At 39.4% G+C, this 18663-nt stretch overlaps 1 protein-coding gene across 1 annotated transcript; it reads left to right on the plus strand.

The window, feature by feature from the left end:
- The first annotated feature begins 1380 nt into the window (after positions 1 to 1380).
- FAM98B (family with sequence similarity 98 member B) lies at positions 1381 to 18495 on the plus strand. Its single transcript, XM_063160486.1, has 8 exons — positions 1381 to 1485; positions 2221 to 2369; positions 3147 to 3281; positions 3974 to 4152; positions 10692 to 10772; positions 11156 to 11272; positions 13643 to 13810; positions 15277 to 18495. The coding sequence occupies exons 1-8, from the start codon at positions 1421 to 1423 to the stop codon at positions 15640 to 15642; spliced, it is 1260 nt and encodes a 419-aa protein (XP_063016556.1). The 5' UTR covers positions 1381 to 1420; the 3' UTR covers positions 15643 to 18495.
- Positions 18496 to 18663: the final 168 nt, after the last annotated feature.

The following is an 18663-nucleotide window of genomic DNA, read 5'->3' on the forward strand; positions in this document are numbered from 1 at the left end:
ACAGGAAATAATTAAAAATAGTTACTTCTAAAATTGTAGAGATTTCACGCATTAAGAACATCTATGTTATAATTACTTTCATCTGATTGTATGCTTTTCTGGTCTTCATCATAAATTTAGCCACTGGATTTTCTGAAGGTCCATATAAGAAAACACTGGTTAAAAAAGGTAAAAAGGGCTGTTGTGGTTTTACACCACTTGGCAAGCAAGCAACATGCAACCATTCACTCGCTCCCTCCTTCTCTCCCTCTGGGAGAGAATCAAAAAAATGGAAACACACATAGGTTGAAAAGTAAAGAGCAAAGGCCACAAAACTTGTGGGTTGAGGTAAAAGACCATTTAATACATAAATCAGAAGTTGTGCATGCAAGCAAAGCAAAACAGGAATTAGGTCACTGCTTCCCATGAGCCCACTAGGAGTGTTCAGCCATCTCCAGGACATGAGTTACTTGGGAATGCAAATGCCATTATCTGCAACTCCAAACATCCCCCTTTATTCCCTTCCCCCCCAGCTTTATATGCTGATCATGATGCTACATGGCCTGGAATATCCCTTTGGTAGTAGAGATCCGCTGTCCTGGCTGTGTCCCTTCCCAGCACCACCACTCCCTTCACACGTGGGCTACTATGAGAGTATGAGAAGCAAAAAAAGCCTTGGCTCTGTCCAAGCACTGCTCAGCAATAACAAAAACATCTCTAAAATATCAACCCTGCTTTCAGCACTACCTCCAAGCACAGTCCCATACAAGTCACAGCGGAGAGAGTTCACTCCACCTCAGCCAAAATCAGCGCAGCAGGGCTGAGGCACCACCCCACAGAGGAAAACCCGCAGGTGCCCGGCAGATACGGCCTGCACCATCTCAGGCAGAATTTCTCAATTTGAGAGGTCACAGAAATAACGCAGAAGTCCAGGCCTCGACACCTGCTTTTCTGAAGCACGTCCCAGAGGGGCTCGGGGCAGGGTGGCAGAGCTGGCTGCCCTGGCAGGAGCCATGTCCGGAGCCCCAGGGGTGGCTGCGGTCGCTCCCGGTGCCGTGCTTCTCCAGGCGGCTGGCGCCCGGTGGAGCGGGATAAGCGACTGCAGCGGGCAGTGGGGGCTTTGGGGCCGAATGCAGAGCACAGCTGCAGGGCCAGGAGGAGACGAGCCCCGCCGGGGAAGCGTCAGGGAGCCCGGGCGCTGCCCAGCACGAGAGCAAAGGCAGGGCCGGGCTGTATAGAAGGGTCACCCCCAGACACAGGCGGGGGCTGGCTGGCCCCGAGGCGCTGACCGGCCCCTCGGAGCGGGGCTGGCCGCCAAGGGAGGGGCGGGGGCAGCCCGGGGCCGGCCCCCGGCCGGGGCTGCCGTGCGGCGGCAGCGGAACGCGGCGGCGGGCGCGGGTTGCGGCGGGCCTGTTTGAGGCGGGCACCGCGCGGAGCCGGCATGAAGGAGCTACCGCCGGGCCCGGGGATGGAGAGCGACATCTTGGACGCGCTGGAGGCCTTGGGGTAACCGGGGAGCAGCGGCGGCTCCCCTCTGCGAGGGGCGAGGGGCCGCGGGCAGCTGCAGCCGCGGGCGAGAGGCCGCGCCGGAGGCGGGAGCGACGGGGAGCGCGGCATCGGCGCAGGAACGGGCCCCGCGCTGTGGCGGCGCCGGGGCTCGGGGCCTCAGGGGCCGGGCTCGGCCGGAGCGGGGTCAGGGCGCGGGCGGGGGGCTCGGCCGGGCTCTGGTGCCGGGGGGCGGGGGAGCCCGGCTGCTCTGGGGGGCAGGGCCGCGCTCGGCACCGCGGCGGGCGCTGGAGGCTGGCGGGCAGCGCCGCGTTCTTTGGAGCCTGCCCACCTCCCGCGATGTGCTTGGCGTGGTGAGGGACGAAAACTGTGCGACATTTACTTTTCAGTTATGTCATTCCTCCTACTGCTGGGCAGTCAGTTGTTACTGTTAGGAGGAAATTCGACCAAACACTTGAGTTAACGCTTGAGTTCTGAGAGATCAAGGCGTTTTCACATACACATGTGAAAGTGCCTGTCTCATGTTTTCTGACAAACTATTTTGTATATAAATGACCAGTAACTTTTTGGTGCGTTTAAAAGAAAGAAATATGAATTGTTCCTTGACAAAAGTAATGTCAAAAGAATAATTCCTTTAAATGTAGTTACTAACCAGCTTACAGTAAAATAATTTGAAAATATGTATATTTTATGTTATGCTTACTTCTTATTACTAATGTTTATCTGTCTGTGCAGGTACACGGGTGCCCTGTTGGAGGAGGAGGCCCTGAAAAAAGCAGCAGAAAATGGATTGTCTTCACCAGAATTTTTTGAGCTTTGCATTTGGTTAGGTTCCCAGATAAAGTCACTTTGTAATATGGAAGAAAGCATCACTGCAACAGATGGTATATCGATGTTAATTTAGTATTTGTTCTGTGGATTTAGACCCATACTGTTCAGCTAATAGTGAAATTAGTGTTGAAGTTTACAAGAAAGCTGAAAGGTAGCCAAACTCAGGCTGATATTTGTACATACGTGGCTCTTAGACTAAGATTAAGGTCTTCTGTTCTGAAGACTGTTTCAAAAGGAAAAAAGAAGGTGATTTGACGTGGTTTTAGATATACATAAATGTGAAAAGTGCATTCATGTAATCATATTTTGATGGCATAAATTGCAGTGCTGGGTGTTTTCTGGCTGTTGGTCCAGCACACTGTTCCTGTCAGCACCGTGTGTGGATACCTGGAGTGCTTGGTAGCACTGCCTGATTGTTTCTGCTGTGTGCTGGAGTTTGGATGAGATTTTATATTACTTATGTTTTCACCAAAAAAGTAGTGTAACTAAAAGCAATCACTGAAAATAATGGGCTCATGACTCCTGTCGCTTCTTCATCAGAAAATGACACTGACACGCTATTTAGTGACATAAACTGTTCACTTCCTTCTGATGGTCATTTGTGTTCTTCACAGACTGCTGTAGCATTATCTCATTCAAAACATGAGTACAAGGTGCTATTAGAAGGCATACCTTCTTGTATGTAGGACTTTTTAAAGAAAAATGTTACTGGTGTGGAAGGTGGTTAATCTTTGGGCTGTTGAAATCTGCAATAGAAGTGTGCATTAAAAAATTAGATAGCATTTTGATGTTTCTGTAACAAGCCATTAATTGTGCATTTATTTCCATAGGAGTGAAAGATATAGAGAGCTTCCAGCTTGAAATTAGTGGCTTTCTGAGAGAAATGGCTTGTCCATATACATCACTGGTGTCTGGAGACATCAAAGACAGATTAAGAGAGAAAGAAGATTGTCTTAAACTCCTTTGTGAGTAATAATTTTTTCCCGTTTATAATACAGTGTTTTATGTGCATGCTTTATCATAACTGAACTATTTACACTGCTAAGTTCTTTGTGTTTTCAGTTGATGTGTACAGTCCTTACATACTAGCTCAGCCTACATCAGCTCATTTGTGCAAAGTGAAAAATAGAGCAGCATTAGAAAGCTGTTTAGCAGAAACTAAAATTTCTTTTAAAAGTATGGTGCATCCTACTGAGGCCTCTTGATCCCTCTCTTGATCCAGTTGTTCCAGCTCACCTAAACTAAGACCTTGCCCCCTGTGTTTGTGAGAGGGCAGCTTGAACAGCAGTGCTGCACAATCTGAAGGTGCTGAAAGCAGAATTGAGGGAAGCAATGTCTAAGTGTAAGCTGGACTTGGACAAAGAAGTGGCAGCAGGAACCAGTGTGGTAATGTGAAACTAGCCAGGGAACTTGGGATCTGGTGGCAGAAGGGAGTTGAACAGTTAAATGCAGTGTGTAGGCTGAGGTAGGAACTCAGGTGAGAGGAAATGGAGGTAAAGAGTAAGAAACATTCTGACCTATTCAGGAGAGAACTGAGAAAGTCTCTCTTTTATCATAGTTATTTTACAAATGTAAGATATTGTAGCTGTACGGACAATGTGGATGCAGAAATGCTTAAGTGTCTCTAAATCTGCTCTTATGATGCTTTTCTCTCTAGTATTTCTAAGTACAGAACTTCAGGCTTTAAAGATACTGCAGAGCAAGAAAGTTAAAGGCTCTCATTTGGAAAAGCACAATGAAATTATTCAGGAAATGCAAACTATTTGTGAAGCACTGGGTCTGCCAAACTCTTCATCTTCTGGTATTCCTCCCTTGTTAACCATTGTGGAACAAAAGGTATGGGCTTTTACATCTTCTCACTACTGCTAAACTGTAAGCACTGTCCCTGTGAGCACTCATCATAGAGTTCAGAGCCCAGCAGTCTTACCCGTAAAAACCCTGTCTGATAAGTGCAAAAGAATTTTAATTCTGAAAACCAGCTTAGTCTTTTAAGTTAAACTGTTTGAGTTATGAGGTGAAGTATTTCAGCATTTCCCTGAGGTTGCAATATACCTGATCAGACATATTATGCCATGCAGGTTTAAGGTAGAAGTTTTCCTCTTACCCATTCAGATGTGCTGTAGCAAGCAGAAAACTTTGGGTAATAACTGTTTGTGCCTTTATATACCTGTAGTTGTTTCTGGAATGCATTTACATTTAATATGCAAAACTTAAATTAGTCCTTTTTAGTTTATTAATTTCTTAATTGCAAGTGTGGATTTGTTACAGAAGAGGATGAAAATGCCTGAATTGCTGGTATTCAGTGAATAAGCCAACTTAAACCTTAGTCAGCAAGATAGTTCTTTTTGTTGTATCCCTCCAGGTTTTAACTCATTTCACTGATGTGATCCTTACTCTGATTTCCTTACTGCAGAATGTAAATAGGCTCTTAAGGTGGAATTTATCTTCTCTGTCAGACAGCTGAAAGTTTTGCTCTTCATCTCTCTGTAGTGTTTGGGGAGAGAGTGACTGATCCGCCTTGTAGGGTAGAATGAAAACTCCCTCTGCTAAAGTCGTTGAATTTAATAATTTGACATGATTGTGCTTGTTTTTTTCATTCTTCCTCATCAACAATTGGGCAGTTGAACATTCAGAGATTTTGGGGAGAGGGCCTGTTACTTGCATGATTTTCTTACATCTGTCTTCGGTGTGACAAGAAAAAACCTTATATAGGTTAATTTATAAAAGACATCACCCAGATGCAAGTGGAACTGCCTATTCCTACACTATATCTGTGCTTGATCTATTTAGTTCTAAGAAAATCTTTACATTCAGTAAATATTTTTGAAGGGATGAAGAAACAATTCTAGCACTGTTTCGGGAATGAAAATGTCAAAGTTACATCTGATGACTAATGGCCTGATTGTGCTGATCTCCCTCTGTGAGTGATAGCTGTGTTTGCATCCATGTGTGTTCACAGTCTGTGACCTTCCTTGCTTCATTTCTCTGGAGCAGATTTAGTTTCATTGCGTTGCAGGGACAGGACTCCAGTTCTGCAATTGTGGAACAGCAAGACCAGACCTGGAGTACCATTCCTTCCTACACACATAGTGATATAGAACGTTTTCTTTGAGTTATTGGACACCTGGTGTCTGTCACCTTTTGCAAAGTCTGGCATTTCCTCCTATCAGACAGCATCACAGGCTTCAGTTGTGCATGGTGTTGCCATCCCAGTTTGTATAAACTATTACACTTTCAGAAGTACTAAAAATGAGCAGAATCTGAAAAGCGTTTTATCTTTGGTTTTGGTTGGTTGTTGTTTATTTTTTTTAATAAATGCTGCCTGGACTATTCTCCAATGGTTTTGAGGTCTGTCAGTTCCACAGTGGTCATACCACTTGTACTCACTTCAGAGTGTAGAAAGGTGGCAAAACTAGTTCATTCATATTCTGTGACTCCACATTAATAATTTGTGTAATTTGTTCTCTGTGTGTCTCATCCCTTATGAACAAAGGATATTTTCTTACCTTGCAGATTTTGTAGAATTTCTGCGATGTGTTTACTTGTCCTTCATCCATTACTTTAATATAGGACAAGTTGATAGATGATAGATAGAGTTAGAGACCTAAACTTAGAGGTATAGCTGCTTTAGAAAGGTGGTGCCACCAATTAAAGTTCATTGGCTTTGTAAATGTTTTTTTAAGAGCACCGTTTTGTTACTTTTTTAAAATATGAACACAAATTCACTTGAAACAGTATATTTATTTTTCCAAATATTTTTTGGCTTTTGATTTCGTTAGATTCTGCGTAAAATTGCAGTGTTGATGTTTAGTATTATATCATTCATAATACAGACTTACATACTGATCTAGTATTTTTATTTAGTGTATCTGCAAATATATCTGCAGCATTTCAACATGTCTACTCTTTGTCTCTGTCTAGCATCTTCAGCATTGTCAGTAGCTGTGGGAGTAGTTCTGAGAATAGTTGGGCTGTGCAGCAGCAACCTACCAAAGGCCAGATCACACACTATATTTTGGTATGGAACATTAGAACATTTATTTTTTTTTAAGTGATTTTCCAGTTTATTTAAGAGATTATTATAAAATCAGGATTGCTTTCTTCATTCAAAATGAGTTTTATAGTAGCTCAAACTTTGAGTGTACAATCATAGCAATCTTTTGCATCTCCAGTAATTAGGGTTGTGGTTATCAATATACCTAGGAAAATGAGAGATAAATGGACAGTATTACAGCCTTCTATCACTAAGCACATCTTATTATACAGTACTGAAAAACTGATTGTAATTTTTAAGTTGTTTAAGATGCTGTTCCCTTGTAAAGGGTATTTATGAAGAGGGAATCTAGGAGTCAACCTGAAATTTAGTGCCAAAACCTCCATAAATTCTAAATGAACATTGATGAAAGATTCAGAAAAGTTTGTGCCAATGTTGTGCCTTGTAACTAGTGCTTACATCTGGCTGTTTTCCAATCAAGATAGTGTGAATTTCACACCTAATTACAAAGTGACATTCTAATACTGTTTATTTGAAAAAACTTTTAATGTGATATTATTCAAAAGACTTCTGAACTTTTTTGGCCCACATTATTAAAAGTACTCCGCTACTTTTCACATATCAGGGGAATGAAAAGAAACTACAAAGGGCTACTGAACAAACTAAGTCAAAATTAAGCTAAAATAACACTTAAATGAAGTGTGAGAAGAATATTTTTTAATATATTTGGGTAGAAATCCTAGAATTTATTATTATTTAAATTAATGTGTTTCATTTGACTGTTGATTTGTAGTAATTTTACAGATGTAATGGTGCCTAGAGAGTAAAGATTAATGTAACTGCAGGGAGCAAGACCAAAGAGTTGTCCTGTTCACCAGACATCAGGTCAAACAAAAATGTATTTAAAGTTAGATAAATACTGAATTTATGTGCAGGTATATGAAACAGGCTTAAAAATATTTTGTCCTTAAGATTTTGGGTGATCTCTATGCAACTGTACAGTACACCTTATGACTAATTAAGGCAACAGTCTTTCCTCTTAAGTGTTGCTATTTTAAATTAATAATATAACACCTTTCCACTGGTCAGGTTTTTTTCAAAATCTTGAAAAACTCTGGAGGTGCATACATATATGATGTTTTTCTGTGCAAAAGGTGTTAAATGTAAAAATTACTTCTCTGTTTTGACAGAGGATGAGGATATTTAATAAATACATTGAACATGGTAATGAAATGGGAGCTAATTTTTTTTCAGTTGGACAAAATTACAAAACAAATGAGAAATGTCATGTTCAATAAGGATATACTTTATTTGTTAACAGTAAAATATGTGTTTATTTTATGCAGCAGATTTGAATTTGGTTTTTTTGTCTCAAGCAGATTCAATGGCTTATTTGTTTTCATTTTATATTTAGAGACTGTGTGAACTCCCAAAGCAATCCCATAAATTTTTAGTGTTACCAAGGTCATTGATTACATGGCATGTCAAATAGTCAAATATACTTGTCTACATCTAGTTTTAATTATTTGGTTTTATATTTAGACCTGAATGTGTAAAACCATTAGGATGATTTGGCTATCACAGTTTGGTTTATGTTTCTTTGAGTATGTTTTCACTGCTCTTATCAGGGCACTGCATTTGGTTTTGTTTCCACTTGTATGTGCAGACTTCTTTCTGGGTTGTGGTGGGTTTTTTAAACTCCTGCATTTCCTTCTCGGTCCAGGGCAACTATCATGTGTGGGAATACAGGTTGTAGCATAGATTCTCACATCCATTGTATTCTTGTCCTCTGGCAGACTGTTGTGTGTCAGAGTTCCTGTGCTCATAGCTCTGTCACCAGTCCTGGCTGAGCAGTGTGTTCTGAGCTGTAGGGCAGCTCAGCTTGTTTCACCATTATAGCTGTAGGAGTTCCCCATGAGCCCTGCTGATGGGGGTGAGGAGTAAGTAGAGAATCTGAGTATGACTCTACAGTGTGTCAAAAACATAGACCAGTTCATGAGTATAGACCAGTTCATCAGTGAAGAGATTCCTCCTTAACTGTTACTGAGTAGTAAAGCTGTGCTGGGTAAAAATTACATAGGTGTTCTCTAACTTGGAAAGAAAACATTGCAGCAATTTGGGGGCAGTTTCTCAGTCAGTAAAGGATTGTTTCATTTAGCTGCTTTTGTTTCTTCTAGTTCTGATTTTCATTGGTTATCTTCCTTAATTGTTCTCTCTAAACTTCCTTTCACTTTTCAGTTCATGGAATTCAGGAGTATGCAGCAGATTGACTTGTGATGGCAGAATGTGGCTTTCATATGTGGAGTCCAGTGTTCTGTTCACCTCTTAGTTGTCCTTGCAGCTGCAGACCTAAAATAATTCTAATCTCTAGGTAGTATTCAGCATCACTGGCTTTCACATCTTCATTCACAGTCTAACTGTAAATTACATTGAGGATTTTTCATTTTGCTGTATTGGTTTTTGTTTCAGCAGCTGGTCTCATTTTGATAGACTCTTTCTTTCAGGCTTTGAGATAATATTTCTGACCACAATGGTATATGAGTAGACACGTCTTGCCGCATAGAATTTTTAATTCATCTGCTGTTCATTCCTTCTATACTCATTACTGATCTGTTCATCTCTTTTTGTCATACTGATCTTGCTCTATTGTTAATTATTAGCTTTCGATTTTTGTCTTCAAACATTTGTTTAAATTCAAACATAGTTTGTGCTTGGGTGCATTTGCATTTTGGAGTGGAATATGGCACCGTGTTCATGCTTCAGTAAAAAAAAACTGGCTATATGCAGAAGACAGACAACCTAGGAGTGTTTTTTGTAAAGAAAAAGGTCACAGAGAAGCAGGACTTATCAGAGAGAAAGGAGTGTTGGGATCAGTATGGTACATGGAATTGAACTTCACCCCTTATTGTAACCTCTTTTGATATGAATTGAATACAATAACAGGGGTATTACACTAATTAGATTGCCACTTTTCAGACTGCTAGGCTGTCTTTTCTGTTGGAGTCAAAACAGTGTTCTCCCTTAATTCGTTCACTGCACAATATATTTACCTCAGACCTTTTCTGGGATATTGTGTTTTTAGCCTGGCAAAGTGCTGCCCAGCAGTGATGTCAAAAGAAAGAACAAAAACCTTGGTTTTCGCAGAAAATTTGAGATCAGTTATTTTTCTTCATATACACCAAAAAAAAATTGAGATAATTATAAAAATCCTGCCATATGAGAGTTGATTTTTTAAGTATTTGTTTTAAAAATTAACTAGGTGCTCCAGAATTTGGTTTTTGACTTTTGGAATTTTTTTTTGTAGCGGTAATTAGCGATATTTCTGTAACATGTGAAGCTCAAAACTGAGCTTTGAACCATGCCTTTGTGACAAATGTAATGTAAATGCCTGTGTGCCTGCATGAAGTCTTATAATCCTTGCAAATGTATCTAATGGCTGTCCCCAGTTACAGGTTTTACTGTAGATCATGCATTACCTTAATCCTTCCTTTGACATATAAAATAAAATTAATTCTAGTTTTATTAATTTTGCTTCGTTCCCCATAGTTATTTACTAAAACAAATGAAGATGTAGTTCTCTCCATCAAACTTTACAAAACTTGCAGGAACAATAATATGCATGCAGTCAACTCCAGCTGAAAAATCAGTTGGATTATGTTCAAGCTATGTACAAGTGTTGTGGGCATTCATGGTCATGATTTTAGAAGAGCTTTGCCAAAGGAAGTTCACTCAAGAAGAGGTGGGAGAGATTTCTTGTAATGAGAGAGGAAAATGCAGTGGTGTTTGGAAGGTAGAGAGAGCACATTTCATCTCTAATTATTGAGGGCAAGAACTAGTGGAAAAAGTATGAGCAAATATGATTTGGGGTGAATGCAAAAGTTTTAAACATAATGTTAGCTGGATCCAGGCGTAGGATTAGAATAAAATTATTGAGAGAGAATGACTGCCTGTCATATCTTCTGCCTTTCTTCATAACACCCATCACCAGATTTTTTGTAGCCCAGTGTAACATTTGGCAACAGAGCTCTGAACTTCCAATTGTTGCCATTCAACATTTAGTAGTATCTAAAATGAGTAATTTAGCTAGTCCTACTTCCTGTATGCACTTGATAAATTTGCTATGTAACTGTTGTTCTGTTAATGGTAGGACAAGTGATGTGCCATAAAATATTTTTGTATAGAGGCTGGTCATCTTACAAAAGTACTCAGGAAATCTTTCTACAGTGGATCATAAGCTAGAAGATATGTGTTTGTTTTCATGAGTCTGCTAAAACAAACGTGCTGTGATTGATCTTCTAAGTAGCAAAATGAGATTGTAACAAATTTTGCTGAAATAAATCTAAATATCATTTGTGTTCTGAGATGTATGTGTTTTTTTCAGGTGAAGGACATTCTCTCCAAAGTTAAAAATAACCATGTGGGGAAATCACTGCTAACAAAACCTCTGAACTCTGACCAAGTGGTAAAGAAAAGTTTCTCCATTTCTTTTCAGTATTCAACAGGATGGTCAAAATAAATGCATATGGCTTCATTTAACTTTGACTTTTTACAGTCACTGTTCTATTGCTGAATATTAATACTAAAATTCAGTTGCTAAATACTAATGGTGATAATCAGGTATACTTCCAGAACTGACATTATAAAACAGGCCTTGTGTTGATTCATCCATTGCTCATTTTCAAATCATTTTGTACGTGCATAGTACTGTAGCGTTACAAAGATGCTATGCAGTTTGTAGTGGTCACCTCAGGATAGACATCTTAGTTGATGGATGGGGTTAAGTTTGAATTGACCTCTATAACTTTATATATTTGTCTGTTTGAATTTCTTACTGTAACCCTGCAGGAAAGATTGGAGAAGATCAATGATGCTCTTTGCAGTGAGTACGAGTGTCGGCGGCGGATGTTGATGAAGAGGCTCGATGTGACTGTGCAGTCTTTTGGCTGGTCTGATAGAGCAAAGGTAAACTTGATGTATCTTTTGCTTCCTGCAGGGTGGGAGTCTGCTACTGTTCACCAAGTCTTCCTACAGAATATGCATGCCATGTAAATACATAAATACATTTCCATCACTGTTATCTTTTTTCCAGCCTGTTCTCATCTCAAGTTGTAATATCCAAATCCTAGGTATTGAGGAAGGGGTTGGATTGAACCAGGCATGGCACAGTCTATCCTTTGTGACTGTTTATAGCTTCACAATTAGAAATTCTAGCATCCTTTGTAGGGGTTTCTCACTTTAATTAAAGTTCCCATCTCCTTGTTTTCTGTATCTAACACCCTCCAATGAAGTAAACTAGGAGAGAACCTCTGCACCTTGTGCAGATTCAAAAGTAAGACAAGTACTGGGCCTTAACATAAATTGGGTGTAAGAAGGTAGTGTTCATAAAGTCTGAGAGGTTACAGTGACTGCCCCCTATCTTGGATTCTGCTAGATGAACAGCTGTTCAGTTGAACAGGTTATTTGAATAGTAGCTTGCGTGAGAAAATCACACAATTGCTTGTAATCTTTCCAGTCACTAAAAATTCCAAAGCACTTCTCTGTCTTTTTTCTGCTGGTATTGTTTTAATTGTGATAATTTCATTTGTACTGTTTCTTAGAACTCTGTATATTAAAAAATAGTCATGGTATTTCTGAGCTGGAAATGTATCTTGTTTGTATCCCAAAGAGTAGGGAGATAAGACACACAAAGTTTGTGATTTGATGAAGACACGTGGGAAGCTGGAGGCAGAGGATTTTGTTCATTAGTGACAAGATCAGCTTTCCTTCCAAAGGTTTCTTTAGAAAGCTTAAGCTGAATAAATCTTAAAACTTGAAAAGCTTATTGAAAGGATGGATTGTTACAAGTCTTTGTGATGTCACAATTTGTCATTGACACGTGCAGAATCAGCTATGTGAAATTCACTAAATATCACTGGAACTCACGAGTCAAGGTGCTACTGTGCTGTGTTGGAGCAGCTCACTGTTTAATTTCTGAAGGGGTTGTGAATGTTTCATGCTGCAAGAAAGGAAAAGGGAGGCATTTAGCTCAGAGAAGCCAGGAGATGTCCCTACTTGTATAACTTCCTCACAGCTGTACCAGTACAATTATGTACCTTCAAATTTAAAGTATCCTTCTAAAATGGAGTTGATGTGACTGATGACTAACTTAAGCAGACTAAAACTTTGTCACTTGCTATTGTTCCATAAAAACAATGAATGCCCTTTTGAAATAGAACAATAGTTTAAAGAAATTTTTTATGATAAAGTAGTCAGATGATTCGTTTTCCTGTCTTGTAAAGACTGTTAGTGTGAAATATATGCAGTTACAGAAATAACCAGGTTACCTACTAATTCAAAATAGCATACTGTTTTAAATCTTTTTTTTCCCTTATTTCTCTTGAAGGATGTTCATAACTTTTTTGAGAAGGCTTTGGGAATTGAAAATATTTTGGCATTGATGTAATTTAGTGATTTTTAGTTTTTTAAGCTGAGAGACAAATTGTTGTCTTTTTAAAAATTGGTAGCTTGCCTTTTTTTCTCCACCATTAAATAGATATTGAAAAGTTTCTTTGCTTTTGATGGTATGGCATTTTGGGGATTTTTTTGTTGTTGTTGTTGTTTCTTTGTAACTTGTTCAGCCTCCAAGAGGGCTAAGTTTGCAGACTGAAATGGGTTCACAAATGATGGAGTAATTACCAAGCAGAACAGTCTTGTAAAGGTTCAGCTTGATCTGGTCTAGCCAATAACAAATGTTTTACTTCACTCTGAAGGTCATTCTAGGTTTTCCCAGAAAGTATATTTATTTTTCTTTTCTGCTAAATAAATGAGGCATCAGAGCATGCTTGGAAAATATCTAATGTTGTCTTCTTCTCAATCTCACTTTTTCATGTCTTGCAAAAGTGTTTTGCTGCACTGATATATTTTCAGTTTTTTCCACAAATTTACTTTATGTTGAAGCTGCTCTGTTTTCATCTTGTTTAGAAGCAATCTGTTGAATATGGTTATGTAAAGCTCTTGAGAGAGCAGTATGGACTCCTTAAGTTTTAGTCTGTAGACATGTTGGAAGACATTAAAGAGTGTTTGATGCCAGTGGATAGAGGAGTTTCTTTTGTACTGGTGCTAAGTTTCAGCATCAATTAAACATAATCAGCAGCACGTTCTGTGTAACAGTTCCACCAACAGGAATAGAACTGCTGATAACTGGCACTATGTTTTGTAATACAGTTTGTATTTCAGAAGCTACACCTCACCTTGTGTTCAAATTGAAACTTACTGAGACCAGCACATGGTTTACAGTAGATCTGTTGGTGTGTTTGATACCTGGCAGGTGAGCAGTGTTTGGTGTTCTTTCAGGTAAAAACAGATGAGATAGCTCGGATCTATCAGCCCAAGCGCCACGCGCTGTCTCCCAAGTCCACCATTTCCCTGGCTCACCTTCTCGCTGCTCGCGAGGATTTGTCCAAGATCATAAGAACCAGCAGTGGCTCAACACGGGAGAAGACTGCCTGTGCTATCAACAAGGTACACTGTTCTGGCAGTGGGAAATGGACATGGGCATTTGCAGACCTCTCAAAAGGGATTCTGGAGTTAAACACTGGTTTTGCTCGGTACCCTAATTTCATTTTTTCCTTTTAAGAAAGGAAGGTTTGCAGTATTCTGGTGAACATTGCAGAAAGTCCTTTTTTGATCTTCTTAGACAGTCAGTCATGCAACAGGATGAAATAGAGTAGTGTAGATGAGGGAGAAAAGTATGGGGGATGTATGTGTATGTGTAAATAACCTCTTGAGTTCAGTGGAACTGCACACCTCAAGGATAGATATAAGTACTTGTGATATCAGTTCCTGAGCTACCTTGCCAGGATATTATTGTTTGGTTTGTAAACCTACGTCTCTTGTTCATCAGTGTGTTATAAATCACAAAAGTTTCTGTAGAAATGTCATTTTGATGAAAATTACCTGGTTTGCTGCAGTATTGAATCAACCTAGTGCTGCTTTCTTGTGGGTGATAAAAGCTGAAGCTTGCAAGTCGTGACATGAGTTTCACCATTCAAGTGGTGACTAAACCTGATTATATTGATCCTGTATTTACAGATTTTTATAATGTTTTTTACCTCATTTAGATACTTTAATATGTTTTGATCCTTAACACTTGGAAATTTCTTAATTATTGTAGGATCTCAGAGAAAGGTGCGTTGTTTTTTTTTTTCTTGAGAGGACTTCAGTTGGAGTGCCTTGGGCTGATCAGGGAATGTTAACATTGATCACAGAGAGTTTAGGAAATACAAAAGAAAAAAACAAAACACCTTACTTGGATACATTTTTGTTCTCTTCAGAGATGTTTGTTTTGTTTAACTTTGTCCAGTGCAGTTTTTCTTTTTATACACTGAGTAATACCTGCCATAGTCAAGATGCCTTTTTTTTTTCCTTTTCTTGGAAGTGCTACTGCAGCCTGTTGCATATTTTGTTCGTTCTGGCTCTTTACTGAGAGTCAGTAGTTTCTAATGTTAGCCAGACTGGTGTGCCTTTGAGAACTGCACATCAGGTTGCCAGTTGGGTTTTTTTGTTGGTTGATCAGGTTTGAACTTGAACTTTGAAATTTAAGTAGAAGAGCCACATCATAAGGAGTCTTTTCTGCATGAATATACATGTGCATTTGTATATATTATATATGAAGTGTGTATATTGCTTATTGCAATACTAATACTTCAGGTCTGCAGTGTTCTTCATTAAAAACTCACAAAAGTAATATGAGCCAGCTAGCTGCCGTTATTTCTGTTTTAGAGGTGAAAAATGAGAACGTTTTCAGACTTCTGTTGTGGTGTTACAGGGATAGAAGATAGTGATTCTGCTGTCAGGCACTGCACTGAGGGGCCAAATTTCCTGAAAACAGAAAGCAGTGTTTCTCTGTTCACAGGAGAAGATCCTGTGTCTCTTCAGGTTATTGCTGCTATTTTGTAACTCTGAAAATGACCTGTTTTTCCATACAGGTTCTGATGGGGAGAGTCCCTGACCGTGGAGGCAGACCAACAGAGATTGAACCACCTCCTCCTGAAATGCCTCCATGGCAAAAAAGACAAGAAGGTGGTGGAAGAGGGGGCTGGGGGGGTGGTGGTGGAGGAAGGGGTAACTGGGGGGGTGGAGGGGGTAGAGGAGGAGGAGGTTTCAGAGGCGGTGGAAGAGGTGGGGGTGGCTTCCAGGGTGGGGGTGGCTTCCAGGGTGGGGGTGGCTTCCAGGGTGGAGGTGGCTTCCAGGGTGGAGGTGGCTTCCAGGGTGGCAGGGGAGGTTATGGTGGCAGGGGAGGCTATGGTGATCCCTATGGTGGAAGGGGAGGGGGAGGATACCGAAGATACTGAAGTACTGTAAATCTTACCAGAGTAACTGGCAGAACATAGTGGTGGTGTTTACTGGTACTAGGAATTTAGATCTGTTGACTCGGGTTTAGGTTAGAATTAAATATGACCATATTAGTAATTTCATTAGACCAACTGATGTTCTGAGTTCTTTTAGTTAACTGATGTTTTATATTAAAATCTGATGACTGAAGTCCTTGTTTTTCATACTGCTTATATGGTGTTTTTTATATCATTTTATTTAAAATAAGTCTCAGAAAACTGAATAAAACCCTTTCTAAACAAACAAAAATATATTAATGGTCAGACCTCTCTAATTATTGCATGTTGCATGTCTAGTCTCCTGCTCCAAAATCTTGTGTAGAAAAAACAAAGTAGGCCTAAGAACTGGATGAAACCACTTTTAAAAGACTCAAGAATGCTGCTTTCAGGCTTGTTCTCTTCATGTCATTGTTCTTCATTCATAGTTTTCATGAAAATGAATTCATTAATTCATTCATGTAAATGAATTTTCATTTCAAATGTTAAAATCTTTAAGGCTTTGGTGAAATTTATTCAATTAGATTTGATTATTCTTGCAGAACTTCACATTATAGTAACATTGTGATTTAATACTCTACATAAATTAATTGAATCAGGTTGTTTTTTGTGTTCATAATGTATCAGACACTCTTTAATGGTCAGAGCATGTACTGTAAACTCATCATAGTGATGTTTGATAGTGTCTTATTTTCATTTTACCTGTTTTCCATTGTGGGTGTTTCATAAAAAAAAATTTAAATCAGATTGGGCAGAACACCTGTAGGCATCATGTCTGGTATGAATTTGTGTGTATATCCTTGTGTATCAGCTTTGAGACACAAAGTTGGAATAAGCTTAGCTTTTTAAGAAAGAACATATTTCTTCTCACCTTTTTTTTTCTTTCCCCTAGTTTTTTTAAATTATTCTGTTCTCCCTTGCCTGCTCTGTGTTTGGGAATCACCAGCTGTCTGGTTAGTTAACAAGACACCTCATGCAGCAGTTGCCTTTTCTCAGTGATTTCTCTCTCTGCCAACATAAAAGAAGCCCTGTCTTGACGTGGTATGGGTGCCTTCTCCCTCACATTGTTAGTCTAGAAGGAGTTAGCTGACATACCATCAGGGCTGTAAATATATGTAGACAGGAATTAGGTTTAGTGCTGTCAGTTAAAGAAGTCAGGTTCTGCTGCCCAGTATCTTTTAGCTCTCCCATGGTGTGAGGGTGCTCCTGAGAACAGAGGTAGGAGGGGGATGCTGCCTGAGAGTGTTCTCATGACAGTGTTTGTCAGGGTCAGGTCACTGCAGAGAGATTCAGGAAGGCATCTGATGAACCTGGTGTGTCTGATGATTAAATAGCACAGCAGGCTTGAAGCACTTGTAATTGTAGGCATAACTGCAGGTTGAACTTCAGGGTTTGATTTTGGATTTATGTTCCTCAGTTACATGTTCTTTCTGCACAATTTTCCTATTGGTGTCCATTGGTATGCTTTAAACATGTTTTTTACCTTCATAAACATACATATGTCCTGTTTCACTGGCAACTTCAGGCATGAATGTAAAGTTCTGTTCCAAATCAAATTAATGTCTTTCAAAAGCTTTTCTTCTGTTATTTCCTCTCTCATCAGTGTGGTTGAGAATGCTGCTTCTAATGTGATATACATGGCTTTACCCAGGCTTTAGGGTTGCAGCAGGTGCCTGACAAAAAGCAGCAGCAGTTTTGCTTGCTAGAACATGTTAGCTGGGATGTGAACTTCTGCAGCAATTGCTTAATGTCACCCAACTGCTAGCACTGTAGTTGCTTTGCCAATTTTTTTCTATGCTTCCTACTGGCCTAAGCTCTTGGCAGCCTCTGCAGTGGTTATGGAGAGACCCCTCATGGGAGCACAGTGCTGGTTCTCTTGGTTCTGAGCTTGGTTTTTGCCTAATGCTCTGGAATAGCTCCCAAAACAATGACATACCAAATGAGACAGCTGGCCTTGGAGCAAAGTGTTGGTAAGCAAAGGAATAGAGAGCAGCTTTTTAACAACCAAAGCCTTAAGATTAAATTCTGTTTGCTCATCCCAATGTTTCTTTTTGCTACAAGTAATCAGCAGTCAAGCACGTGGCTTCATCAAGGAACTGCACTTGGAAAAACAAATTATTTACCTATGCTTAAAGGTTTCATTAGTCTTAGGATTGCAGCAAGATGGCAGCAGTTTAGTTGGATTGTTGTAACTGCAGATGTGGATGTGCCTTGGTGTTTTTACACTCATCAGTCCATCCTGTTTGTTAGTAGGCAGAGCAGTTCTGAATGAAGTAAATCATCAGATGAAGCAGGTACATGTCCACTTCAATTCTAACAGTTGAATTATTTCAGTATCATATTTCAGCTATGTGTATGTAGACCATGTAAAATATGGAAATACAAATAGGCTGGAGATTTTTTTTTTAATCTGGCCAATTCAGTCTTTCTAAAATAACTTCAAAATGTGAAGCCAGTAGTTTAAAAAATAAAGTAAGCACCACCATATTTCATGGAGGTATCCTTTGCTGTCCTTTTGTCAGAGTGTATGCTTTTAATTTCTCAAACAATGCAATAACACCATGAAAGTAATTGATTTCAACCTCAAGTTTTGTTTTGAAAAAAAAAGTATTTTCAAAAATGCTGTTGTAAGTAAAAGATTTTCTTATGTGTTTGTGAACATTTTTGTGTTTATTCGCACTTAATGAATACCTAAGTTAATATTGTTTTGTTTGTTGAAGATCTGAAAAAAAAGGTTGGGGATTTTTTTCAGGAATTGAGAGACGCTTTTGTCAACAGCTGTAAACACTGAGGAATAAAGTACTGTATTTGAAATTATTTCCATCATCTGTGTGTATTGTGATTTGGATCCACTATCATATGTTCCTCCTTTGTTTGTAAGAAAGAATTCCTGCTGGTGATTTACAATAGTGGTGAAACTTACTTTTTATGGTAATGGAAATAACATGTATTTTGACTAAAATGGAGAAGGCAATAGATACCTTG

Source organism: Melospiza melodia, chromosome 6 (genome assembly GCF_035770615.1).
Source record: "Melospiza melodia melodia isolate bMelMel2 chromosome 6, bMelMel2.pri, whole genome shotgun sequence".
Classification (NCBI taxonomy): Eukaryota; Metazoa; Chordata; class Aves; order Passeriformes; family Passerellidae; genus Melospiza; species Melospiza melodia.

Coding starts and splice junctions, on each gene's coding strand:
- FAM98B (XM_063160486.1), top strand. CDS start 1,421: ATGAAGGAGCTACCGCCGGGCCCGGGGATGGAGAGCGACATCTTGGAC. Junction 10,773..11,155: donor CTCTGAACTCTGACCAAGTG/GTAAAGAAAAGT, acceptor GTAACCCTGCAG/GAAAGATTGGAGAAGATCAA. Junction 13,811..15,276: donor CTGCCTGTGCTATCAACAAG/GTACACTGTTCT, acceptor TTTTCCATACAG/GTTCTGATGGGGAGAGTCCC.